Source organism: Motacilla alba, chromosome 11 (genome assembly GCF_015832195.1).
Source record: "Motacilla alba alba isolate MOTALB_02 chromosome 11, Motacilla_alba_V1.0_pri, whole genome shotgun sequence".
Classification (NCBI taxonomy): Eukaryota; Metazoa; Chordata; class Aves; order Passeriformes; family Motacillidae; genus Motacilla; species Motacilla alba.
In genome coordinates, this window is record NC_052026.1 from 12,315,963 (window position 1) to 12,342,943 (window position 26,981).

The following is a 26,981-nucleotide window of genomic DNA, read 5'->3' on the forward strand; positions in this document are numbered from 1 at the left end:
CACCTAAGCAAACAAATGCCTTATTTTCTCTGAAAGCTTAATTTTTCCATGGCTGACATGGACACATTGGTTACATGCCAATAAATATCTGAATAATGCATATAAAAGCCTTTGCTGTCAAAAAATCTGTATGAGTTATTCAAGAGCTCTGTGCAAATGCTACCTTGGATAAAGGCCTAGGAAACTGGAAAGAGTCCTTATCCCTCTCCCCCCACCCTCTTCAGTCTGACAGCATTTATGGAGTCAGATTTTTTAAAGGATTGACTGGTAACTAAACTTTGAGTGAAACAATTGCTTCACATTTATTAAAACAACTTGTTCTGGTGGAATTAAAACAGAGTTTCATATTAAGTATTCTGCTCTGATGGGAGTCATGAGAGCAGAGAAATCCTTCTCATGAACTGTTTTTATCTTTTAGATCACATGAATGAAAGTATGCATTTTAACTGTGTATCAGCAGTCCTATTTCCTGGAAGTTGTGGTTTCCAAACAGATGGCCTCAGAGATAAACATGTGCTTCATTTACTACTTGAACTGAACACTTTGAGATAAAGGTATTTCATTTGTGAAGGGCATTTTAAATTTAGCAAGCCAGATCAATTATTCCCTGAATTGAGTAAGATACCTTGGATGAAACCTCTGGTAGGTTCTGAGTTTTATGCAAGCAGTTTGACTCATTTTACTGCTACTGTGCAAAAGGCTTATAACACTTTATCTCACTGAAGAAAAAGAAATACAAACTGAAATTAATCTTTTCAGACCCACTATGTATCTGTGTTGTCCTGAGGATAAAAAAATTGAGATATTTGTTCAGTGCAGGACTGCTGACAGGCATGGGTGCTGTAAGCCTGCTTTTGCTGCAGTCACATTAGTCAGCTGAACATTACTAAGGAAGTTTCTCTACATTCATTCAGGAGCTGGGAAGGGAAATATTCCTGCTGACTCATGCTTATTAGTATTTTCCTTGCTCCACCTCCAGTCATTCTGGCTCCTCCTCTCCTCTCCTGCTGCTGGTTGCCTACTATATTTAAACAGCTGTCCTAGAGCAGAGAGAGGATTCCAAGCTTGTAGTTTGGTTGGCTCTCCTGACTGTACAATCACTTTCACAAAGATCCCACTTCTCATCAGACCTGCTGCTAAAGGTAAGAAGGCTCCAAATAAGTACAGAGAGCTCTGTCTGGTGTACCCTAACATCAGTTTCTGAGTGTCACAGGGGTGTTTTTAGAAAGGTGTTATTACATGCCACAAAGTTGAATTTTTTCCACATAGTTTAATTGTATTTGGGGGGTGACTGGCCTGACACGTAAGAGTGATGATGCAAGGAGAGAACAGCTTCTGAAACTTGTAGGGAAGTATAAAATGTAAAAGCTGTCAAGATCTCTGCTTTTTAAATAAAAGTACTAATTAATCAAATATTAAACTGGTGAAACAAGTGAGTTGATGAGGAAATTAAGCTGGAAAAAACTATTATTGCATCTCTGTTGGAATTGTTCTTTAAAACTGACTGTTGTGGTACCTTTTTTAATCTCCCCCAGTGTTTATACCCCAACTGCATTGCTCTCTTGAGCTCTCCCCATGTGCTGTTCAGGCCACACTTGTTGATTCTTACTTTAGCAAAATCTCATGGCTGTTACAGGGAGAGCATTCTGCATTTGGCTGATGTAACCTGGATTTTTATTTCTCCAAGGACCACACAGTGTCCTTGCCTTGCTAAATGTGCCTTTGCTTTTTCATTTGCTCACTTAAAACCTGTTTCAGTCTTGCAGCCTGGAACTAGTAAGAGCCACACTGACCGAGTTTGTGAGTTATAGTCCCTCTAGACATGAGGCTGTGTCAGGAAGGTATGCAGAGTTTGGCCCAGACTGAGCTGGGAGCTTTTCAGCCAGAAACAATTATGTAACATCACACAGACACTGGAATGCTTTGGAAGCAGCAAGAAGCCAAGTTGTGAAACTTGCTGCATTCTCCCAAATGAGGAGAAGGAAAGGGACATTCATTTAAAGTAGGAAGCTCAAAGCAGGAGCCAAACTCAGTGTCACTAAGCTGACTAAGTGTGAGTGCCCAGCAGCCTACACTATGTAAAAGGAGGCTGAGAAGAGCACTCTTAAATTTCTTGCTATTTTAGGCTTTTTCCTGGTGCTAACTAGTTCAGTATAGATTGGCAATGAACTTCAGTGTCCTGTTGCTTTCCAATGGCCTCTGCAAGAACAGGCTTTCCTCTACACTGTAATACTGCCCAAGTTTTGAGGTATCAGAGTCTAAGACTGCAAAAAAAAAGTAATTAAAATAATTCACCTTAACAACTAATGGCAGGAAAGGTGAATGTTTGGCCTGAAACTAAAATGCCTGAGGTGCTCTGAGTTTTACCCCCAGAAGTCAAACCTTTAGCCTACAGGATGGGGATAGCTATAAACAGTTTCAGCACCCGATTCACTTTCTACTTTAAAATAAGAATTATTAACTATAAATTATAGAGATGGCAGCTATAGGATGTGAAAGGGACTTCTTCCATTTGTAGAGAGATGCTAGGATGGTTAATCTTGTATTGATAGAATTTTCAGGGTCAAATCTTCAAGAAACAAAGTGTGTAGCACTAAAATGACTTTAGGGGTTTTGTGAACCCAGGCACTGAATAAATCCATGGTTAAAAATGGTCACATATGTGTACAGATCCAGTAATTTCATCAGACTAACAACTGTGCTCCTCTAGCTATTAAAGTTTGTTTTAATTGCAGAAAATGCTCCTCTTTCATGTGTCAGGAGGTGCAGCAAGGAGGGGGAGGGTGGCGGCAGGAGTTATCAGTGAGCGTGTGGCTGCTGCCTCTGTGCTTTATCAGGGTGGAGAGGGGTGGCACGGAGCAATGGCCAGGAGCCAAGGCAACCTTCCTCTAAAGTAAACAGCACTGCCAGCCTGTCTTCTCCTGGCTTGTGCCTTTTTTGTCCCCTTCAGGCTCCCCCAGAAAAGTTCTGGCACCCAGCAGCATGACGCTGTGCTCACGCCTTACAAGCAGGCTCGCAGGCTCCTTCTTTGTGTGCTGCCTCTGCTGCTGCCCTGCCACTGCTGCCATGTGCTCTGCTGGGCTGCTTCAGCACTCCTTGCTTCTGGCAAAAATCCCTCAGATGTGCATGCAGGTTTCCCATGCATGCTGCTGCAAGGAGCTATGGAGCAGAATCCTGGAAGATTGCTTCCCGAGATCTTGCTTTCCTCTTCCAGGCTCCCAGTAGTTTCACAGAAATAAGATGTGTACTCTGTGTTAGGAAAAATTAATAAGAACTTCTCTTCTTGTGTAATACAGTGATGGAGAGGGGGTTATTTGTTATCACGGAGAGGAAACTTCTGCTGACCTGCAGCTAGATGCTGTAGTTTACTGGTTTGAGGGGAATAGCTGACTGGTCACACCAGTGTCCTGTTCCTTTGGTGTCTCTGGCAGTCCCAGCTGCTGGTGCTGAATTCTACTAATTGCAGCTCTGGAGCTTTGTGGGAAGGAATTATTTGGGGATAAACTTACACCACAGTCTGCTGAAGGTGGTGCAGGCAAAAGCTACCCAAAAGGCTAGGGAGATCCTCAGGTGGTTGGGCTGTACTCCCACGGCTTCCAGGGCTGTAGGGAGGCCTTAAGGGGAATTCATCTTCTGTAGTGAATACAACTACCTTTGAGTCTCAGTTAAATTGGGAACGTAAGTTTCATTGAGATCCAACTCTCTTCAAAGCTTGATGCTTCAAATTACTTAAATTAGAAAGCACAACTATAATGTCTTTTAAGTGGTGCCTGTCCTGTCAGGCAAAATTCATAACCGTCTTAGACTAATGCTTAGTTAAGTGGTAACAGGCAACCAGTGTCACTAAACTGTGATCCAAAAATTGAGACAAGGCTGCTAGTTTTTAATTCAGCTTGTAAGCCATATGTGATGAACCCAGTCATCTTGGAATTGAGCTGTTGAGCCCAGCCATGGCTGCACCTTGGTGTGTATGAGAACTGTCACATCCCTGCAAGGAAATGCACTCACAGCACTCCTGCTGAAGCCTGGAATTTGTGAATTGTAGACTCACTGGTGGTTTCCTGGCTGCCCAGTCAGTCACCAGCGTGCTACGCTTTGCTGGAGCTGCTGTGACGTAAATGTCAGCCCTAAAGAGGGGCATTACACTGGCAGGAAGACATGTGCTGCAATACCTGTGTCACAGGCAGTGATGTGCCAGGCCTTATGGAAGTGTGTAGTGCTCCTGCCAAAGATCTGTCTGCACTTGGAAAGGGCGTGGAGAGCGTGCCCTACTGGACAAAGCCATGCCATTCCATGGATTTTGCTTAGATTTCCAAAATGACAATGAGGTTTTTATAAAAGAGAGTATTTTCTGTAGCGTAACTTAAAAGCTTATGCTGAATTTCAGAAATCTCACGTTTATTGTGGTAAAAATAACTTCCCTAGGTTAGTGACAGTAGACTTGAATTCCATGGAAAACTAAAGTCATTTGATGTGGTAGGTTTCCTGCAGGAATGGCAAAAACATTCGTTGGATGTTTGCATAATGATTAGATTAGTTTTGTAGATTCCACTCTAATGACACCTTAGTCTCCAAGATAATTATGATGCATATTTTGTTCAAAGACTTGTTATTTACTTGCTCAGACCTAGAACTCTCCATTTTCTGGAAAATTAAGAAAGAAGGTTCCAGAACTAAACTAGCACTTCTCAAAAAACCCTACAGTGATAGAATGGTACCTGTTTGAAAATGCAGCCAGGAGATTTCAAACTTTGGGCAGAAGTCTTGAGTCAGGTTTTCTTCACTTATCAGTAAATGCAGAAGTTACTTTTAAAAGTGTTTGTGATAATGATACCATTTTCTACAGAGTATGGTCAGAAGTGAAGCTTTTATTAACAAGCTACAACAGTTCATTTAATGTACTCAGAGGGTTGCTAAAATTGCCAGCTGTCCTGGAGTAACTGGAATTTATGTCTGAAAGAGAAAGATAACTGTTCTCTCCTCCTTTTGTGGTGCATGATCAGAGAATCATCCTTTGATTTTGGGGTCAGTTGGAGAAAAAGACAAGGAGGTCTGTCCTGAGTGTGGAAGTGTGACAGTCTGCGATGCAAGGGTAATAATACTTTAGATTAGCCAGAGTTTGTGAGCTGGAAAAAATCTGGTGGTGTTTTTCTTGTTTGTTTGTTTGCTTGTGGTTTTTTGTCAAAAAATTAACATAATTCAAAACATATTTGTTTCAGCAGGTAGATTCCAGAGCATAAATGCTTCCAGATGGGAAGATGTATCCATTAGTGACCAGACCCTCAAACAGGAGTGGGCTCAAGACACTGCCTGTTGTGATCATAGGTAAGCCTTCTCCTGCCAGCACTGCTGTGTGTCTTGTTGCTTTGGACTTGCTATTCTTAACTTCCACATGTTCTCACTCAAACGAGAAATGCCTGACTACTGTTTCTGCATCCTTTCCCAGACAGCCAGACTTCCTATAATATTTATATAATACTGTAAGAGTCATGAGAAGGAACAAGATATTTTACAAATTAAAACATATACCTATTTTTAATGGTAAAATTGGTAACCTTTTAAGCATCAGTTCATCTGAGCCTGCTTTTTCTCTGTTGGATATTTAGAAAGATTCAAATCCTTTTCAGTACAGATAGGTAATCACCTTGCTGGGATTATCTGTAGTGCTTGAATTCAAGGTAGGTTTGTGTGAGTTTTTCCACCATTATGACTGTTTAGAAAGTACTCCAGATGCTGTTAAGGTTTCTTGAAAATTTTCACAGATTTCTTTTAAAACATGAGTGAGCTACACTGATTTTGTACAGATTTAATAGATTTATAAAATGCAGTTTTCTACCAGTTAAAAAACAAAACAGGTTATATAGTAACTGTCTTGCCTCCCTTGCAAGAGGGAGCTTGCAGTGTGAGGTGATTCTTGGAGCAAAGTAACAATGTCAGAGCCTTCCCCTCTGACCAGCCATGAGCTGTGGAGGTGTTGGACCTTGCTCATCTGAGCATGTGTTTCATGCCTTGCAGAGCTGGCTCCCCTCCTTATCTGGCATCCAATTCAAAGCACCCGAGGGAGCTGCTCCAAAGTAAGAGCACTGCATAAATCACCCCTAATCCTTGCTAACAGCAAGTTTGACAAGGATACTACTACCAGCAAGTTCTGATCTGAGAATGACTTTGTGCTGCTCAGTTCTACAAGTCTCTAGGTGGGAAGGAGGATATTTTGGTGCCTCCCTAGTGCACCTGTACTGGGAGCCAGGGTGGAGATGCTACTGAAGCCTCAGAAGCAGCAGTGTGAAGAGGTGCACCCTGAGGAGCCTGTTGGACTGAAGCAGCCCAGCTGTTTCACTGCAGCTGGACAACACTGCATGAAGGGCCCAGCCACTTCCCCAGGCCCTGCTCCAGGAAGGCTGTGTGCTGCCTCAGCTGTGCTAGCAGCCTCATTTTAAAGTTGTATTTAAAATATCTTGAGGCCCAAATGTTCTTGTGGTCATCCATATCAAACTTAGAGGATTTATTCTGAACCATGTCTGTGTGTTGTTGCTGAGTTGTTGAGCACTCAGGTGATGAAGTTTGGCTTAGGTACCTCCTTGTACTTCCTAAAGCAAAGTAGTGACCTGAAATTTGTTATATTTTCCTATGGCTGCAGTTTAGTTTGTTTTTAGTGTCTGTTGCTGTTGGTTTTGGCTAGCTTCCCTTCAAGTGGAATATTCCAAACGCTGACCTGCAGCTGCTGGTTCATGTCAGCACAGCAGCCTTTGTCCCCAGATGTGACATGGGCTGCCCTTCACATAGCTCACTGTTGGCTTTACAGCCATGACCTCCCTCTTTTGGGATCCTCAAGGATCAGCCTTTGCTCCAGTCACCCTTGAGCACTGGCACTGTGTCAACAGGCTGCTGTCACTTGGGCTCTCCTCCCCTCTTCGTCACTGCACTGTCATGGCTTTTGGTCACACAGCAGCAAAGCCTGGGCAGCCAGAGAGGCTGACAGTTATACAGACAATGTAAAATATTAAACATGGAGAACAGCCATGTGCAAACTTTCCACAGGCTACTCTCACTGGGCTTTGGAGTCACATTTATCTAGTTTTTCCACTGGCTGTTGGGTGGTCAGCAAAGGAGTTCAGCCATCCAGCAACCTGTTCGAAGTGCTGTGTTCTGAGGGCTTGTCTTGGCATGGCAGAGAGACTTTTTCCTTAACACACTGCAGTACCACAGTAGGGCTGGTTCCCATTTGAAGTGTCCTCAAGACCCATTAGTCAAAGCTGTATTGCCAAATATCCCTTAAAAGATGGAATTTCTTGCTGAGAAGAACTGTTCCCCTTCACTTCAATAGTCACCATCTTTTCTGGATCTTGTATCCTGTGCACAGTGAACTACTCTGCACTGGTGTGAAATGTACTTTCAGGAGAGCTGAGGCCCCTGGTCAGCCCATGATCAGCTTCTAAACCCCTAATTTTAGAGAAAAACTCCATTCATCACCATGCAAGAGACTTCAAGCTTCAGGTGAGGGCAGCCTCTGACTTATCTAACCCTGTGTCTTTCAGCAAGTCCTAAGGACCTTGCAATGCAAATAGGAGCAAGTGAGGTGAAGGGTAAAATGTCTTCCCCAACTCCAATAAGTCCATGCTGGAACAGAAAATCCCCTGGACCCATAGCAGTGTCATATCTTTTGAATTTGTCTGCATATTAGAAACACTTTTCAAATAACTGCTCTATCTCCAGAAGTATAAACTCTTCTCAATTGTTTTTTCAGGGAATGGACCTTCAGGAATCTGTCTCTCATATTTGCTGTCAGGTTACACTCCTTACTTCAAAAGACACTCTCTTCATCCTCATCCTATTCTTCAGAGAAAACTGGAAGAGGCACCAGAAGTCTCTGTTTTGGACCAGGTTTGTGTAAAGATAAACTATGACATGCCAGTGAAGCATCCTAGGGGTGTATCATAAGTGATTACCTTGTTTGGATTTTCAAAGTACACAGACAGAATGAGCCTTAAGCAAATTACAAAGCATTTTGCTTTGTAATCCTGATCTCCCTTATCTGAAATGCCAGCATTGCTGCCAAGATCCTCGAGGCAGCCCTCAGGCAAGAACAGGTCTGTGTGCCAGTAAATGAGCTGCCCAAGCACACCAAGCCCACTGAGCAGAGATGCTGGAGTAACAAGCAGTCTGCTGCCTGGCACTACGTGCACTTTGAGCATCTGGTTCTTCTCTCTCTAGGATCTGGAGTATCTGTCTGAAGGCTTGGAGGGACGATCCCACAGCCCTGTGGCTCTTCTGTTTGATACTCTGCAGCGGCCCGACACAGACTTTGGTGGGACAGCAGAATCTGTGCTCACCTGGTGGCATGAGCCTGACAGAGCCATCCCTCACCTGGTCCTTGGCAGAAACGCTCCTGGAGGTGCCTGGCACGTAAGTGAATGGGAGCCAGCTGGGGTCTGTGTGTTGTGTAATAGCCAAATGTGCTGACTGGAGGGAGAAAAGCTCCTCTAAAATCCCAGTCAGCTCTGTTACATCTTATATGTATAGACAAGTGAAAGTTTAAAAGGAAAACAAGCCTTTGTATTCCCCATCTCTTGTTCTTTTTGGAAAACATGGATGGTTTCATCCATGACACCAGATCAAAGGAAATTACTGATTTCATCATCTGTGCCATATTGAAAAGTGGAAAAGCTGCCTTTCACTTTTTACATTAAAAAATTGAAGTCATTTTGCTTTGCTTCTTGTTCCAGTCTATAGAGGGCTCCATGGTTACCCTGAGCAAAGGGGAATGGATGGGACTCCCAGATCTCCCTTTCAAAGAATGGTTAAAGCAAAAGAGAAGGTGAGATATCCATGTGTGATCATTTGCAAACATCTGGAGATTTTTAGAGAACCTGGAATGGACTTCTTGAATGTAGCTACCCATCTGTTATGGATGATTTTAGTGAGAGAAAGGACACTCTTCTGCACTCCAAAACCAGTCCATTCTATATTAAGTGATTCAGATCAAGTTGCAGTGCTGCTTGGAATGTGTCCTTCTCCACACCCACTGGGGAGATGAATCTGTGACCAGGGGTTCTGGGTAAAGCTTGAAGTCATGGTCACCTGGCTTCTACTGCTGTTGCCCCAATGACAAGTACAATCAGTTCAGCCACTGTGCATTCTGTGAGGTGCTGATTCTCTTTACATGTGTCACAATTAATCTTAAGAAGTCCAAGTGTTAAAAATTGAATGGAAGTAAGATATTAGAGGAAGGCTTAAATAACCATCCATGTTCTTGGGGTTGGGATTAATGCTACAGAAAGCTGCCTCTGTCCAACAGCTTCTGAACCTGATTGTTAGCTCTATATGTCAGGAATAACTTTTCTGAAGTCAGGGAAACTGGATCAGTCTTCTCTGGTAATGCCAGGATAGATGGCTCTGGGATACATTCAGTGCAAGAGGGGACAAATTCCAGTCTCTTACTTAACTGCTGCTTGACCTTTGTTTGTGCTTTATTACAGAGGCCTCAGAAACAATAGAGCCACAGCAGAGGACATTGCTCAATATTACCAACACTATGTGCTGAAGAAAGGACTGCAGAAGAATTTCAGATCTGGCACTGTTGTGACCTCTGTGAGGAAAGTGAGTGCAGAGAGCATCTCCAACCACACGCAGAAAGATCTGCAGGAGGACAGTGACTCAATCTGGAACTCCAATGAAAAAAGTGAACAGGTCTTTCAGGTGGATGGATTTTTCAAAACTATGGAAGGTGATAAAGAGCCCTTCTCCATCTATGCAGAGAATGTGGTCTTGGCTACAGGAACATATGACAATCCTACCTGGCTTGGGGTCAAGGGAGAAAACCTTTCCTATGTCCACCACCAGCTGTCTGCCCTAGAAGAAGCAGTGAAGAACAACAGTGTTGGCATCATGACAGACCCAGTCTTGATTGTAGGTGCTGGTCTGACAGCTGCTGATGCAATTCTCTTTGCTCACCAGTGCAATATTCCAGTAATCCACGTTTTTCGGAGGCGAGTCACTGATCCTGGCCTTATTTTTAACCAGCTCCCCAAAACAGTGTACCCTGAATACCACAAAGTCCACCAGATGATGAAAGAGCAGACAGCTGCCTGTGCTGGGCCCTACGAGCACTACATCAGCCTCCCTGAACATCACGTTCTCTCCTTTGGCAAGGACAAGAAATGCATCTTTCAAGACAAAAACGGCTGTCAGAAAGCTTATAAAATTTCCATGGCTCTTGTTCTAACTGGCTCAAACCCCAACCTCTCCTTTCTGCCTAATGATGGCATTGACTTGGCATTGGACAGTGAGCAGCCAGTCAATCCAAAGAGGAATCCCATAGATGTTGATCCATTCACCTATGAATGCACTCAGGAGAAAGGGCTCTATGCCCTGGGACCTCTAGCAGGAGATAACTTTGTACGCTTTGTGCAGGGAGGGGCTCTGGCTGTTGCCAGCTCTCTGTTAAAGAAAGCCAACAAAAATCCCCCCTAACAAAAAACCCCATCCCTGTACTACCTGTACTAGGGTGGGTTAGTGCTCTTTCCATCAAATCATCTGATTTGTATGTCCTCAGTTCTCAAGGCCATTCCTGGTATTCTTCAAGGTTATGTGGAGAGTTAGTAAGTTCTTGCCGAGTTATTTGAGAAGATTAAGTGACCAAATACAGGCTGGGTTCCACACACAGCAGTGTCTTCAATTCCTGGGAATTCAGCTCCTTTTCTGCACAGCTGTGCATGGTTACTGGGACTGAAGCTTGTGCCTGGAAAAACAAGGGGCAAGACAGGAATTGCTCTTCTATCTAAAACCCTCCAGGTGACTGAAAATTGGATTGAGGAATCAATGTTAATTCTTTTGAGAAAGCAGGCCTACAACACTGTGTCTGTTGGTGTCTTACAGTGTTTTGTCATGAAACAAAGTAAACTGACCTGGTTTTATTTACTCCTGTGGTTTGGCTGCATGTACTTGTTAGGCCAGAAATCACTGCCAGGTGCTGCAGGTACCTCTTTGGCACACGGGGAGTACTCTGCCAGTAAAAACTGACATACAAACACTCAAAACTGTATTGTCTCACTGACACTGGCAACAAGTAATATGTGATTCTTTAAAAAATCAAGAGATTCCTGTGATGGGTTCTTCTCCTTCCTGAGAAGAAATGGTACTGATTTGCAAATACTTGGTTTGCCATCTTGCAGCTTCCTGCTTTCTAAATCCTTAACCTGTGATAGCCAAACTCTTGGCAGCTGCTGTAGAGACAGGCAGAACTAAAGGGGAGCCACAGGTCCATCTTGGGACTGCCCACGTACTGTATGGGGCTTCTGCTGCATAGAGGATTCTGGAAAGGTGCAATATGTTATATACTGGGTGAATTACTAATGTATTATGGTTTTTTTAAAAAAATATTTGTATAAGGGGAAATGGCACAGTCACTTTTTGGTAGCTTTATGCTATATATATATATATATAAAACTTTTTATACTGTTTTTCTAGAAGATTTTTATTGGCAGAATATTTTATTACAGTCTTTCAGTCTGTTCTGAATCAGCTGGGGTAGATGGCAATGGTGCCTTATGTTGTAAGCAGCATTCTCAACAGACCTACAGAGGCTTTCATACCTCTCACAGGAAAAATTTCAGTCACAGCTAATTTAATCTGGTGTAAAAACAGACTCTACTCCCTGTGCTGCACTGAAACTCACTGACATCAAAAGGCCCTGAAAAACTGAGTGGGACAAGAAATCTGTAAATTAATTGGCCTGGAGCTGAGATGTGGGAGGGGCTTGTCTGTGAATTACTGTATCACTTGAATCTTCTGACTGACTACTCTTGTATGAAACTTTCCAATAAAGTGATTTCAGACTTACCTTGTGTTGGTTTTAACTCTGAATATCTGACCCAGAGAAGACCTAATGAACTGTTCATCACCATCATCTTCCTGGTGAGTACCAGGGCATGGTTTGTGCCTGCTAAATCCTTCATCCCTCTGTTCCCTAGGAGGACCCTACTGTGAATTTTCTCTCCATTTATCTTTGTCTCTCCAGTAGGATGAAGAACCCTTGTGAAGTGCCATGCCTGTCTCTTGTGAGGCTAAGAGAGTGCCAAACCAGGTTATTTGCCAAGCTTGTTCTTGCCTGGGGGATCTTAGTTCTCTTTCATGTTCACCTGCTCTCTCCTCCTGTCTGCAAAATAACTCCAGATCACAGCCTAGACCAGTAAGTCACTTAAGACAGTTTAGAGCAGAAGGTGACAGTTTAGATTTGAAGGTGTCTGGTCCAACCCCACTAAAGTTAGAAGTTGCTCAGTTAGACCTGTTTGCTCAGTGCCTTGTTGGGGAAAGCTTTGAATTTTTCCAGGACAGAGATTGCACTATCAACATTTGATTGCCGCACTCAACGTTTTGCCACCTTTGTTGTCAAGAATTGTAGAGTATTTTCTTAACTAGTTGAATTGTCCCTACTGCAGCTTATCCACTGCCTCTAGGTTTGGTGGTTTTGGCTTTTTTTCCACTGAGAGGAGTGGTTCAATGTGTTAAAATATCAATACTCACTCTTCCCTGCAGGCTGAGACTAAAGTGCCCTCAGTATTTTGTGAACACAGAAGAGGAATGAGTTTCCTGGTCTGTGTCCCTGTTCACTGGCCAGAGGGGTGGCGATGCCCCCAGGGCTCTCTTTGACAGCATGACTCTACATGAGCTGGTACTTTCCCCTGATTCTGTTATCCTGGCAATGTGGGCATACCAAAGGAGGGATAATGTGCTTCTGTGATCTTCTGCAGCTAACCTTTGCTAAAAAAAGTTCAGTGATCAGTGCTCACCTCTGAAAATGCTGCTTTTGGCTACGTCTTCCTGTCTCAAAAGGAAATGAGGAGGAGAACAAAAGCCAAAGAGCATTTAAAAAAACCAAGGGGTGCTGGCATGTGCTGGGAATAAGGTCACAAGATTGGTGTCAAGGGGAACGCTGCCCTTCCCATCAGGGAGATCAAAGTCACAGTGTTCATGCTGATCATTCCTGCATCCCATAGTGCATTATGCTGAACTAATTTGCCCTGCACGGGAGAGCTCCTAACTAGGTCAGCAGCCTGAGCCTCAGTCAGGGGAGCTGGCGTGTCTGTTTGAAATCACCTCCTTTCCTGCCCAAGAGGGACAAGCTAATTGCCTACCCCGTGCAGGATCGGAAAGGGAAGTGGTTTTCCACAACTGATGCTTAGAAAATATCCTACATTCTGCCCGCAAGGGATGTCAAAGTAGAGAATCTCAATAGCAGAATTGTAGCAGAATTGGTGGTTTAGTCATCAACTGCAGGTCCTCAGGGCAAGGCTGTGTGCTTCTAATTCAAGTTGTCATTCAGCTCTCTGTATCCAGGGAGGCAACTATGAATTATTGTTCCAAAACAATCAGCTGTGAGAGTCAACAGATACCGACTTTGTTATGAGTGCAATTCACCCAAGCATTATAACCTTGACCTGCAGCATGTGACAGGACCAGGAATAAAACCAGGCACCTCCTGGGCCCTCTGCACAGCCATGCAGCTCTGTCAGGTGACACCCTAAATGCTTCCCCCCATCTCCACTGCTGCTGCTCAGGCCAGCCTGGAGCTCACCCTGGGGAGCCAGCTGGGTGTTTAACATCTGAGACCACTCTGCCTCTCTCCTGTCCCCTGCCAGTCATTTGGTGTCCCCTCCCTGCTGCCACTGGGGAATTCCCGCAGCCACAGTGACCAGAGCAGGTCCCTCAGGGGAGCCTCAAGCAACTCCCTGCTCAGCTCAAGTTGGATAGGGTAGATTGTTTTTTTTATACAGAGCTCTGGCTGCAGCTAAGAAGTGATGCTCATTCTGCCACAACAAGGGCTCCATGTCAGGGACTCATTTTCCCTTCCTCAGGGCTCCTCAGCCTCCTTTGGTCACCAGTTGCATCCTTGCAGAACAAGCTCCCGAGATCTGCTGGTACTCGCTAGGAACAATGGAAAATTATGCCTTCAGAACCCAAATGAAGATTTGAAGTTTACCAAGGAGACAAAAAACAGAATTGTGGTTTTCTGATTTTACAGTGTTTGTGAGTCCTTGTGGTCATGGCTGATGTATTTTAAAATCACCTGTGGGTGTGGCAGAACTGAGTGTACAAGTCTGAACTCAGGTACATTCATTATGCAATTAAAATACAAACTTACTGCTTCTGCTTTTTGCTTTGGTGAAGGTCTTGTGAGATGTCAGAGCACATTCGTTGAGAGCTTTTGCTTCTTAAATGAAGGGAAGGGTGGCCCCTATTTAAAAGGAGCCATCTTTTATGTATCACCTAAATTCAAATAATTTCAATAAGATAGTCTTGTGAGCTCCTTTGATCCTTCAGCCTTCACTTTTTTTTGGCAGCACTTCTGTCTTTGAGCACAGGACTAAATCCAGCCACATCTTGGCCAGACCACTCTATTTAAAAGGTCTACAGAGCATTGTGATACATTGCAAGTCCAATGATTGCCCAAGTCTTAGCTTTAAAAGGGCCCTTAGGGAGCTGTCAGGCTGTTGTAGATGTAGTGGTTTAAATTAACCTGCTTTATTTGTGAAATACAGATATTTGTGGGCGGGCCAGCAGCCAGCACATCACTGCTGACTGACAGCTCCTGAGGTCAGGCTGAGCTGCTTCTAACTGGGGACACTTGGGGAGTGGATGCTGTGGGAGTCTTCTAGCAGAAGAGGCTTCAAGGTGGAACAAACCCTAGAGGCTCCAGGGAAAAATACCTGACTTCCAGGGCTCTTATACAAGCCATGAAGGTGGAAGAAAGCTCCTGGCTGGAGAGCAGCTAAGTGGGGAGGAAGAAAAAAGAGCACAAATTTTGTTGCTATTGTTGGCTGGCTCCCACCTTCTGCCAGAGCCTGGGAAGCTGCACGGATCCTCTGTGCAGGAAGAGTTTCCTTTGGCATTCCTGGGGACAAGCCCTTAGGCCAGGACAAAACCTGGGCTGTTTGATGTGCAGCTCAGAGAGATTCTGAGAGAGTCTGCTCTGGCATGAGAAGGAAAACCCCTCACAGGTGTTCTGCCTCTGTATGAATGTGCCCTTCTGCTCCGTATGGGCACCCACATTACACAGCTTGGCTTAGGAAGAAGCACCTATGAGTATATTGACTTACAGGAGCAGAGCAGGCAGCCCTCATGAACTTTTTGCAAAGAAAGCAGAATGGGTTTTGTTTTCCAGGCCAATTTTTTCTGGTTGCATTCATTTCTTGGAAGGACTGTCAACAGTTCTGCTTTGTTTTACGTCTACGCCGCAGCAAGTTGGAAACAAGGGAAAGGAAGGGAATCCTGAGCCAGGCAGCAACCACGCACAGGCAGCGTGGCCCTGCTCCACAGCCAGCATCCCTGCCAGCTGGGAAAACTGCTCTGGAAGGTGACAGGGCTATTTACCTAAGATATTTACCCTGCAGGTGAATTTCCATATCTCAGTCTCACTGGAAGTGCAGGGGCTGGGAAAATGAGGGTGGGAGCCTCCTTTAGGAGGGGATCCCTCCTTTAGGGACAGGGCTGCAGCTGCAGGGGCTGTGGTGCCTGGGGTCCGGGCTGCTGGAGCACAGCCCAGCTCTCTCCGGGGTGCAGCAGGGCTGGGTACAGCTCCAGAGCTGCTAATGTGCCCGGGGAGTGAGGCTCGCCAGGGGCTGTGGGAAGGGAAAGTTACTGCTGATGACGAAGTGAGGATTTGGGGGTTTTGTATTGGGTAAATTTCCAAATCTGAGTTGTGCTTTTGTAAGCCGCTGAAGCTTTTGCCAGAGAGGCAAACTTTAACCAGAGGACAAGCAAAAGGCAGGATGGACTCATTCCTATAATGGCAAATAAATAGAAAATCAGGAGAGCTGTGTTTTTTTTGGAGACCACAGGCAGTTTTAGATCTAAAACATTCATTCTTTTCCAGAGCCAGCCCCGTGGAGCAAACCTCATTTACAACTTGGCATTAATACCCGAGCTATGCAGCGTTACGGTAACTCGGAGTCAGCAGAGGTCTCAGAGGCACGGGGAGCTTTCAAAGCTAATAAACCAACCAATAGATCTTTCTATTGAAAAGCCATGGAATTTCTATGCCAGAAAAAAAAAAAATCTTTGGTATTTTCCTGGGGTAATAAATGGACTTTTCATTTTAAACATTAAGGTCTTCTAGCAAAACCAAACAAATGATAAAGTGGTGGGATGCTGAGTGCAGATGCCCCCGTGGCTGCAGTGCCCTGGGAGCACCCTGGTCCATGCCAGGTTCATCCCATCCCTCATCCAGGCATCCTGCCTGGGGACCAGCAGGGACACAGGGCCTGCCAGGGCTTGTCCAGCTGGGAGGAACATGAACACACACGGTGTGTGATGAACATTGTGACACAGAGAGGGACAAGATCTCTGTCTCCCCAAGCTGCAATGGTGGCTGCAAAAAAGATGGACGAGTCAAGTTGCACAAAGTTAACGTAGCAGTGTTGTTTCTAAGCAAATCTGAATTGGTGGCAAGTTTATGCCATGTGAATCCCTCATGCTGTGCAGCTGAGTTTTCCCTTTTTTTTTTTCCTTTTTTTTTTTTTTTTTCCCCTCTGATCTGGTTGCTGGGATGCCAGGGCTGGATTTGCTGTGCTATCAAACCACAGCCTGGGAAAGAAGCAGCGCTGGCAGATGCTGATGTGTCGTGGCTCGGGGCTGCAGGGGCTGCAGGGGCTGCAGGCTGCAGGGGCTGCAGGGCTGCAGGGGCTGCAGGCTGCAGCTGACGCTGCTGCACAGCTCTGGGGTGGGACATGCTGTGGGGGGTGAGTGACAGCCCTGCCTGAGCTGGCAGCCCTCACGGGGCAGGTGTGGGGGCCTGCCTGGGACTGCCACAGTGCAGGTGGGAGAGGTTTGCAGGACTGACTCTGCAAGTAGAAAACCCAAGGAAAGGGAAACTGGATATCCAGGGAATCCACGCCTCAGCAGTTTTCCTGGTTGGGAAGGATGGTGTCAGCATAGCCAGGAAGGCTGAGCCAGTTCTGGGCACTGGGATGAGAGCATGGTTTCAAGCTCAGATGTTGCAACTGAAGTTTTCCCTGAATCCTTTCCAGCACCTGTTTGCCAAACTCCCTCTGAAGTTGCTGTAAATGCTGCTCCTGTCACAGAATCTCTGCCCAGGAAATTACAGTGATAATGAACAGTGAGACACGTGAGCAGTGAGAGGGAAGGGTGGCATTTCATGTGAATGAATTACAGGTGATGGACACTGCCTGAAGTATCCTACTTGCAAAAACATCCTTCATGCCCCATATTGCACCTTCATGAAACTTGAACAAGAGATTTCTCAGGAGGGTGAATAACTGGCATTGTTTTTGCTGGCTGGAGTACAGCTGGGATGGCTTGGGGCAGCACGTTAATGCATGCAGGGTGCAACCTCTGCAATATATTGACCTGATCAAACATGTAATAGTAAGAAGGTTTTCTCCTCTGAAAAGAAAATCTTTAAAATCCTTCTTCTGTTTTTTTTTTTTGGAAGGGAAAGCAAGACCTTTGGAAAAGTTTCACTAAAAGCAGAGGCAGAAAGCTGCATTCGATCAGGGACTTACAGCAGAGCCTCAGACACTGCAGTGAACACTGAAACCTTTGGCATCCCAGGGTGGATTTCTGGTCCCCTTTTGGGCTAATGACCCATCTCAAGGCTGGGAGAAATTTCAGAATTGTGTTACACCAGAACTGGTTTCTTCCTCTGCATAATTCTAGGTTTGGTGAACAGATGTTTATAAGAAACAAAAGAGGTTCCCAGGCTTGTTGTGGGGCTCTGCCGCAACCACTTGTACTGATTTATAGTGAAGATCACTGTCATCCTGAGGCTGATATAAGTTCTCAATCCTGAAAATCGAAATACTTATTTAAGTATTTTTCAGGGGGCTGAAGAAGCAAGAGTCTGAGAAAAAAATCGAGTTATATAAACAAATATTATCTGTCTGATGTAACACTCCAAATACCTCATGCACTGAGTAATCTGGATATGACATAACAGGGGAGCTGGATGAGAGCAGGCCAAGTGAATTGTTCTCATCCTGAAACAACGGAAAATAAATCAAAGGGGGGTAGAATTGCTCATTCCCAGGCTTCCCTGTGACCTTCCTTGTGCTCTGTTACGTCCATTTCCACCAAAAATTTCCTCTTCCTTTAAACAATGCAGTGGATACCCCTCTGTCCCACTGGGAAAAGGCTCATTGCAGAGGAATTGATGCAGCTCTGCTGGAGCAGATCCCCACTTGCAAGTGGAGCATGTGACACTTTCCCAGTGTTAGGTCAGGAAAACTGTGGGAATTTAAAAGCAATCCCACAGCTAAAACAATAAAGTCTGGCTCTGGTCAAATGTCATCACAGATGAACCACCCCTTACGTGTGTGGTTCCAACAGCCTGTGAGTGCTGCACTGAGGAGGGAAGCAGAAATGCACGGGATAAAAGTGTTCATTCTCTTAGGGGCTGAATGACTGATCCCCACACTCCCAGTGAGGCTGGAAGGTCCCAGTGGCCCCTGCTTGGTGAAAGAAATAATACTGAGCATTTTCAATACAGAAATAGAATTTTCATATTCCTCTGATTCCCTAATACTCAGATTTGTCAGGATGATATTTTTCTAATTATCTCCTAGTTTAAAGTGTATTTTACATTTAGGGAAGGCTCAGTCCATTTGTATTATGACTTGAAACTCACCTGGATGAGTTGGGTTTTTTTTCTTTTCTGACAACTCTTACAACAACAAATAACAATATTCTCAATAAACAGTCCATCCGAGGAAACGTGACTCCCAGCCAAGATCGACTTAGAAATCCTTGCAGTGGCCACAGGTAGGCAAGGAGGATTCAGTGTGTCCCAGGGATTGCCAGTGCCTGCTCTGGCAAGTAGGGTTGTCCAGAGCAGGGAACTGAAGGGAAATCTGCAGCAGGGCAGTGAAGATATAAGAGGCCAAAAGATGACAAGCCTGATGAACTATTTGAGGAGACTTCCTTGGATTTGGGCTGGAGCATCTGAGCAGCCCTGCAGCTGCTGAAGGCTCTTTGGAGGCTGCTCCCATGCACAGCTCAGCTGCTGCTGAGGCCAGAAACCAGCTGGACATGCACTGCGTTTTCCTCGCTCTCCTTTGGATGAGAAATGCAGCACATAGAAGGAGGTGGAGGAGTGATATTATTACAGGCAGCTGGGAAATTGTGTTGCTTTTAATTAAAGGTGGACATTTTCTAGGGCTGTTGAACTGCCCTTCAGCAATGCCATGTGGCCCTTGGATGAAGCTGATCCCTGCTGTGTTGTTAGTCTGGGAAGGGCAGATATTTCGGGAAATACCTGCTGGAAGGGCAGTGCTTCACTGACATGTAAATGTGGTGGGTTCAAAGAGGCCTTTGTGGAAGGCACAGGTGCCTTTATCTCCTCTCTGTTTTCAGCTGTTGTAAGCCTTATTTACACCAAGAGCCCCTCAGTGCAGGGCATGGGTGAGCATCCTTGTGCTGCGTTAGGAAGCCCAGGATGGCATTTATGGCAGCCTGCTTGCCCAGGGTGGGACTGCTGAGCCCCAGCCCCTGGCCAGCTCACCTCCTTACCTGACAGCAAGTGTAAAGATGCCCTGGTGCTTGTATTTCAGTGAATGCTAAAGGCAATCACTGTTTATTTGTGTAAGGAACAGCCCCAACTGCAGCCTCCTGGCAGTACCTAATCCTCTGTCAGAGCTGGGCTCTGCCCATTCTTCTGAGCATTTTGTGGTTGATACTGGGCAAGGCTGTCACCCAAGCACATAATGTTGGGAGGGCTGTTTATGATGTTGGCATGTGAATCACCACAGGATTGGGCATGGACAGCCTGCAGTTCAGGAGGAGGATGGATACATGATGGCATTGCATTGTCAAAAACCCATCCCCAAAAGTTCTTGAGAAAACCTCCCTTGGCAGTGCACTCAGAAACATATGGGACTATTCTGTTAGCCAAAGCTTTGGTATTTTGCCTTAAAAAGGGAGCATCCAATGCTTTTTTGCAGCCTGCCAGGGGGGATGAGCACTGGTGTCTGCTTTGTGGGGTGTAGGAGGCAGCTCTGCTGTGATTGCCAGCACAGACCTTGCCAGCACAACAGCATATGCTCTAAAACAGGACTGAGGGAGGGGATGGGTCAATAACCCAGAAACACCCATATGCCATTTTACAAAAACTACACAATCACCACAAAGTCCTTGAATGGCTTGGATTGGAAGGGATCTTAAAGATCCTCTGGTGTCAAAGCCCATCCTTGGGCAGCACACCTTCCATTGGAGCAGTTTGCTCAAAGTCCCGTCAAACCTGGCCGTAAACACTTCCAGAGATGAGATATCCTCAGCTTCTCTGGGCAGCCTGTGCCAGGCCTCACCACCCTCACAGGGAGAGTTTCTTCCTAGTGTCCAATCTAAGCCTTCCCTCTGTCACTTTGAAGCCATTCCCCCTCGTTTGGTCACTCCAGGCCCTTGCCCAAAGTTCTTCTCCATCTCTCTTATCTCAGACCCTCTTTAGGAACTGGAAGGGGCTCTAAGGTCTCCCTGGAGCCTTCCCTTCTCCAGGCTGTACAACCCCAGCTCTCTCAGTCTGTCTCCATGGCAGGGGTGCTCCAGCCTCTGACCATGTTGTCTCCTCTGCAGCAGCTCCACATCCCTCTTAGGGACTGGGAGCCCCAGCTGGCTGCCTGCAGGGACTTTGCAGCCAAATGTCTGCAGCACCTATTGATAGTTTATCTCCCCAAGCCCTGGATTTCCTAGCAACCAGATTAGTCCCAACAATACACAGGGAGAGCATTGTTGGCCAGCCCAGCTGGCCTCGCCCAGGAGCCCCACAGGTGCCTGGGTGTTTTCACCAGTCTTTGTGGCCTCTCCCAGCCCCACTCTACCCCTCCCCAAGCCAACAGTCCTCCAGCCTGCTGCTTCTTTGGGACCAAACACGCCTGCTCCTCTCAGGAGGGGTTGTTGGGAGGCTTGTGTCTCTGCTGCAATCAAAATGTTTATGTCCTTGATGTTTACAGTGGGCCATTAAGGTGTGCCCTGAAATGCTATCAAACAAGCAGCTCTGGTTTATTTTTCTTTACAAGGTTGGTACTAACAGCTGGGAATGTTCCACAGCCATAAAGGATATCTAGTAGGTCAGGAGCACTGAACTGTATTCTGCCTGCTGGAATGGCTTTCAAATATAGAACAGGCTCCTGGAATCACTTGCCATAATCCTGGGGGCAAAAGTGAAGCAGTAAATCTGCTGTGACTCAGAGTGTGCACCTGGCAGAGAAACCTTCAGAAACCTTACTGTAAGGGGACAGATTTATCCTGGATACAGCAGGTGAGGTACCTGGTGGGAATCCCTCTAAAATTGCTCAGAAAATAAGGGGAACCCAAATGAGGAGCCAAAACAGCCAATGCAACCTTTAAGCACTGTTTTCTCTGCCACAAAGAAAACCAGAGAGACATCCAGATAGTTCATCTCATTGCAATTTAAGTTTCTCCATTTCTGAAGCCCTGGAAGCAAGCTGCTATTTGATAGAACCACTCCTCACAAATCTAAAGTGGCTCCTGGAGAAACCTGCTGGCAGATCTCTCAGCAGGGAGCCTTGTGTCCTGGTGCCAGGCACCCTGCCCAGTGCTCCCACTGCCTGCTGTCTGTCAGGAGAAATCACTTCTACCACACAGAAGACCTTCTACCACCCATTCTTCTTCCTCAGCTGGTGCTGAGGAACCCTGTGAAGAAATCTCTCCTTTTGAAACTGACATTTCTGCAGTGAACTCAGACAATGTGGGTGACCTAGGAGTCCTGTGCAGTTGTAAGTTTAGCATGGTTTCATTTAATATCTCTATTTCTGACATTTTCATGGGGAAAAATTATAAAGAGTGGGCTTCATATTTCTGCTAAATCTCTCATACAGCATCATCTCCTACAAAAACAGATGGTTTATTAGGTACACCTGAATTGGTAAAAGATCTGATAGCTCTTGCATCACTTAAATTTGAGATTGGCTTTGGATCTTTTTCCTGTGGTCTTCCAGAATTTGCAAAGTTGAAGCTACCTGGAGTTCAATTGCCACACTGTGTCTTGCCATCTGAAATCACTAAGTGGCAGACAGAGGAAGGGTAAACCCCTCCAGACATCTCTCAATTGTGCTGTTAGAGGGTTTGCTCTGCAAATCTGTGCCTGGGAGCCCTGAGAAGCTGCTGCTCTCTGCTGTGCTGAGGGCTTGGCACATTGGGCTGGCAGCAGGGGCAGCCCAGGGATGCTCAGGGTGTTTGCCCAGAAACGGAGATGGTCTCCATCAGCATAACTTGGATGCAGTGTTATGTAATTATCTGGCCCTGGACTGTACAGACATGTTTTCAGGGAAGGGATTTAGCTGTCATGACAATCCAGAACACTGTTCTGGGCTTGCTCGGGGTGGTAAAGCTGTTGGGACAGGTTTTGCTGGGAAAAAAGGTTCAGGCTTCTGAAGGTGTGTTCAAACCCCAGCTAAAAGGATCAAACCTGTGTGCATGGGATTTGAGATGAAGCTGGAAGTGGGATGGTCAGAGCTGGGATTTTACATTTTGGTGAAAAGATGACAGGTGGGATGGGGAGAACCAGTGGGTTCTCAGGGATGTTGGGGTGTCACACAGAGGCTTTGTGCAAGCAGGGCAGCACTGAGACAGGGGTAGCAAGCTAGTTAAAAATATGATTTTCAGAGGGCCTGAAGTCATTCATAAACTTACACCAATTTTGTGAATAGCTATGGATTTGTAAACTTCCAAAGAGAGAGAGGGGAAGACAACTTTAAAAAATTGATGTATTAATTAGGATCTCTTCAAAGAAATATTTAAAGAACATTATGCTGCAAGGAGTGGTTGGAAACAGGATTGCAAGCCTCCCTGAGGTGACCCTGTGTCTGTCCCACAGCAGCACAGCTCCCTCTCCTGACTGCAGAGCTCAGCATCCCCAAGATGAGGGGGTTTTGTTCTCACTGAGAACAGGTTAATTTCTGCAGTGTAAATGTCCTTTAAAGCATGAAAAGATCCATCCCTGCCTGTGGGGATGTGCTAGATACAGACATCTTAAATCTGTAATTATTGCAGGTTCTCTGTTGAAGTATGGCCCGGTGGGACCTTCCCTATCTCCAGCTGTCTTCTCCAATTCTCATTTAAAGAAAATGTCTGTTTTCCAGAGTGGGGGCTGCTGCCTAAGGAGGGAATGGTGGGGAGGAGCAGCTGGCAGCACCTCGGTGTGATGAGTTTCTGATCTGGGCCACAGCATGAGGCCGGGCTCAGCTGGGTGCCTGCCCTGCCTGCTGCCATCCCGTGTCCCAGGGCTGTGCAGGGACACCAGCAGTGCAGGTACCATGCAAAGACAGTGCCCAGACTGCAGGCACCAGCAGTGCAGGAGCCATGCAAACGCAGTGCCCAAACTGCTGATGCACCCTCATGTCAGTCTGCAATGCTCTGAGCTTTTGTCACCGTGAGATTGTTTTGACATCTTGATTGTCCACCTTCCTCAACTGTCAACAGCTCAGATTATCCTCAGATCTTTGGTATTTCTGCTCATAGAAGGGCTTGACAAGCCCTGCCCAAGCAGCTTTAATTCACCAGCTTGTCTGTGCATAGCTCTGGGCAGGAGCATGCCCTTTGAAAGCAAGGTTGGTTTCTCACTCTGCAGACTGTGTGCTCAGCTCCATCCCAGGTGCAGCAGTCAGGTGGGATGCTGGATCTGTGCTGGACTTTGAGAAGGCCACAGAGCTGACAGAGGACTAGAAAGGTGGGCACTAAGTGGATGAAGACACAGTGTTCCCTCACTGCCATGGGAGCCGTGGGTGTCAGAGCACCCAGAGCTGCCCACACTGGGGGTCACAGGAACTGTCCCAGGCAGGGGCACTGCCAGGCTGCTGGGGAGCTCCAGCTCAGAGATAAAACCCCAGCTGAGCCCCATGTCAGAGCCCCTCAGTGACCCTCCTGCTGGGATCCATTCTCCAGAGCACTGCCGGGACTGGCCCCATGGGGACTTTTCCTTGCTGGGAGGGGATGAGCCACCAGCAAACCTCACTCTGCTGTAGCCCAGAGCCTCCCTGCAGCCTCAGCACCAGGCACTAGATGTCCTTGCATGCCGTGCTGTGGATGTGCAGCCTCTGGAGCTGCACAGGCTGCTGGTGGGACATTTCCACGAGGGTGACAAGCACTGATGAAGGTGACCCTTTTCCAGCTCTGGCTTCATGGGACAGAAGGGAAGTTATGGAGGAAAGACACTTGCTTTGCTGCCCATCTTTGTGCTCCCCTGGGAATGCTGGATCAGGGACTGCCTTGCTTTTGGGCATCATTTTCTAAGACATCCCAGCAAGCTCACATCCACAAGCATCCCAGCACCTGCAGCTCAAAGTCACTTCTTGGTGATCCCATTAAATTATTTCAAGAGCAACTCTTTGTTGTGGGAAATCAATATCTGCCTTGAGGGCCTGTTGATGTCTCAGTGAAACCCATTAAATTACATGAGTTTGATCCCAAAGTGGCAAACACAGCAGCATTTAAAAATAGCTCCACAGCCAGGAAACCCAATAACATGCTCATGAAGTGATTTTATGTGTGTGTGTGTGTCCAGCAGTGAATCTCCCAAACTCTTGGTGAATAGCTGTGGGAGCAGTGGAAGATATAAATAACTTCCCCAGGTCTGTCACTTTGAGGACAGCAAATAAGGACAAATAAAATGCTGGAGGAAAAATGAATGTGCCTGGTGCTTGGGCAGTGAGAGCAGCACTGAGTGTGCTGCTAAACTGATGTCTGCACCCAAAGACCAGCTCACAGCTGGAGCTGCAGAGGGTGTCCTATGGAGAGCCCCTGGCCGGTCCCTGCCCCTGGCTGTCACTGTGTTCGTCCTGAGTCCCATTTGTCACTCTGCCTGTGGCTGTGATCCTGTGCCCTGGGGATCCCATCTCGGCTATGGCCACCAGCCAGCCCCGGAGCCAGCAGAACTGGTGCTGGCTGTCCCCTGAGGGCACATCAGAGCCACCAGCGGCTGCTCCAGCTGTCCCCAGTGCCAGCAGAGCCTTTGCACACCCCAGCCTTCCTCCAGCCACCTGCAGGGCAGGGCAGGGGTCCCAGTCCCAGCTCCAGAGGGGCACTGGCTGGTGTGAAGCAAGCCTGGCTTGTGGGTTCAGCCCCTCTGGGCATGGCGTTTGTGCCACAATCGCTCCTGTCCTGGGTGTCAGCATCACTTGGAGGACAGAGGGCAATGCCTCAGGCAAAGGAACGTGCAAAGGGCAAGCTCGGTGCCCTTCTGAGCCACCTTTAGCCACAGGCTAAACATGTAAAGAATAAGAAATGTTTGTATTTTATCTCTCTAGACTGTCTATCCCCCGAGGCAGCTCAAGGCCAGTGTCCTGCCCATGCCCTGGCTGTCCCCTGTGGCTTTCCCTGTGGCCGGGCTTTGTCACCGTGCCTGTATTGGGAACCCCAGAGGGAGTCCTGCTTTCTTTGAAAGCTGTCAGATTCTACTTCCTGAGCACTAATTAACTGCATTTATTGTCAGAAATAAACTGGGGAGATCTTCTTTCCTCCCACAAGGGCAGTCAGAGATGATATCTGCCAAGCTAAGGAGGAAATTACTTCAGAAATTAATTACAAAGGGTATAAGCAATGGGAAATGCACCAGTCCCTCCTTCCCCTCTCTTGTTATGAAGAAGCTTGATAGCTCTGATTTTAACACAGTCTCAGACACATTTTGACTATTAAGACAGTGCAAATAATCAGTTTTATGTTGTAATTGGGGAGGTCAGTTATGAAGAGGCAATATTTTATTCAGGTGCAATAAATTAAACTTTTTAAAATTGGTGGTCATGCTCACACACAGGCTTAGGAGATCTGAAAGTCTGTCATTCTCCATTTCCATGTTTTTCATACTGTTATATATGATCTGAAATTAAGTATGCTGAGCACAAGAAAGGAAAGGTAATTTTGAAAGGTCATCAGAAGTGGATTAGCTTGCACAAGGGTCCTCAATAGTTCTGACATCAGTTGCATATTAAAGGGAAAAACATTTTGGTCTTCTTTACCTGACACCATTATGAGTAATAAACATGCAAGAAAAAAGTTGCTGTAGCTCTTCCCTACAAATCCCAATCACAAGGTCTATTGAGTCAATTGCCTTTAGTCAAGGGTGTGTTAGTTTGGGTGTTAAATGTTAATTTCTTCAATTACCAAAACAACAGAGCTAGGTAAGGTCCCTTAATGGCCAACACCAAAACAAAATCAAGCACCACCCTCTGAATTTATTTAGCAGCCATCAGCAGAAGGATTTGACCCACTGTTTGCCTGCCATCCTGCACCTCAGAGGAACTAAAAGGAAATATTCTTCAGGTTTTGAGGTTTCTGCTGAATGGGGCAGGATCCCTGGGAATTGAAGGCCATATCTGGAGCTGATGTGGAGGCTCCAGCTCAGGTGTCCTGAACTTTACAGGCTGCCCAGCCCAGGCAGGAGCTGTGCTGCTCCTGAGAGGTTTGGAGAAGCCCCACAGCTCCCAGGCCCTCTCCAGGATGGACCTGTGTATGTCTTGGAAGGTGAGTCTCTTATGAATTAGAGCTTTAATTTTTATTTCATTTTTAAAAATTAGATTTTTCTTACAGTGACAAACCCTCATATTTCTCTGAGAACTATCCCAGAGCTCTGGGGAAGTCTGGATCTCTGAGAGCTGTGACATCTTAGTGCTGTATAAGTTTTATTTAATGGTGAGGTCAGTGCCTATAGTTCCCCTTTACCAGGTTTCCTCATATCTGTGCCTTTAGGATAATGACCACCAATAACCAGAACTCTCCCACTGCACCTGGTCTCTGTTTGCAGCAATTGGGTGCCTTGGGTGGGCTGAGTAATTCCCCAAGGCAGCTCAGACTGTCTCTTGTGTGGACCTGCCTGCTCCTGCCTTGGCTGCAGTGCTGGTCCTGGGGCAGGAGGGGTGTTTGGATGCAGGAGTCCTTGACAGGAGAGGTTTCTGTCTCTTAGGGTTGCTGTGGTTGGAAGACACTCTGGAGATATTCAAAGTACAAATCTACATCTTGTC

The 26,981-nt window shown here is 46.2% G+C and overlaps 1 protein-coding gene across 5 annotated transcripts; it reads left to right on the forward strand.

Annotated features, from left to right (window-relative positions):
• The first annotated feature begins 562 nt into the window (after window positions 1–562).
• On the forward strand, window positions 563–11,839 carry OSGIN1 (oxidative stress induced growth inhibitor 1). 5 transcript variants are annotated; one of them, XM_038148220.1, is made up of 8 exons: window positions 563–642; window positions 980–1,142; window positions 5,223–5,325; window positions 6,016–6,074; window positions 7,745–7,881; window positions 8,212–8,403; window positions 8,724–8,815; window positions 9,477–11,839. In XM_038148220.1, exons 1-8 carry the CDS (start codon window positions 631–633, stop codon window positions 10,468–10,470), a joined length of 1,752 nt encoding a protein of 583 aa, XP_038004148.1. In that variant the 5' UTR covers window positions 563–630; the 3' UTR covers window positions 10,471–11,839. The 5 variants fall into 5 exon arrangements, with proteins under 5 accessions (XP_038004148.1, XP_038004147.1, XP_038004151.1 ...); XM_038148219.1 differs by having other exon boundaries at window positions 564–642; window positions 5,220–5,325; XM_038148223.1 differs by lacking the exons at window positions 980–1,142; window positions 6,016–6,074 and having other exon boundaries at window positions 624–642; window positions 5,220–5,325.
• Window positions 11,840–26,981: the final 15,142 nt, after the last annotated feature.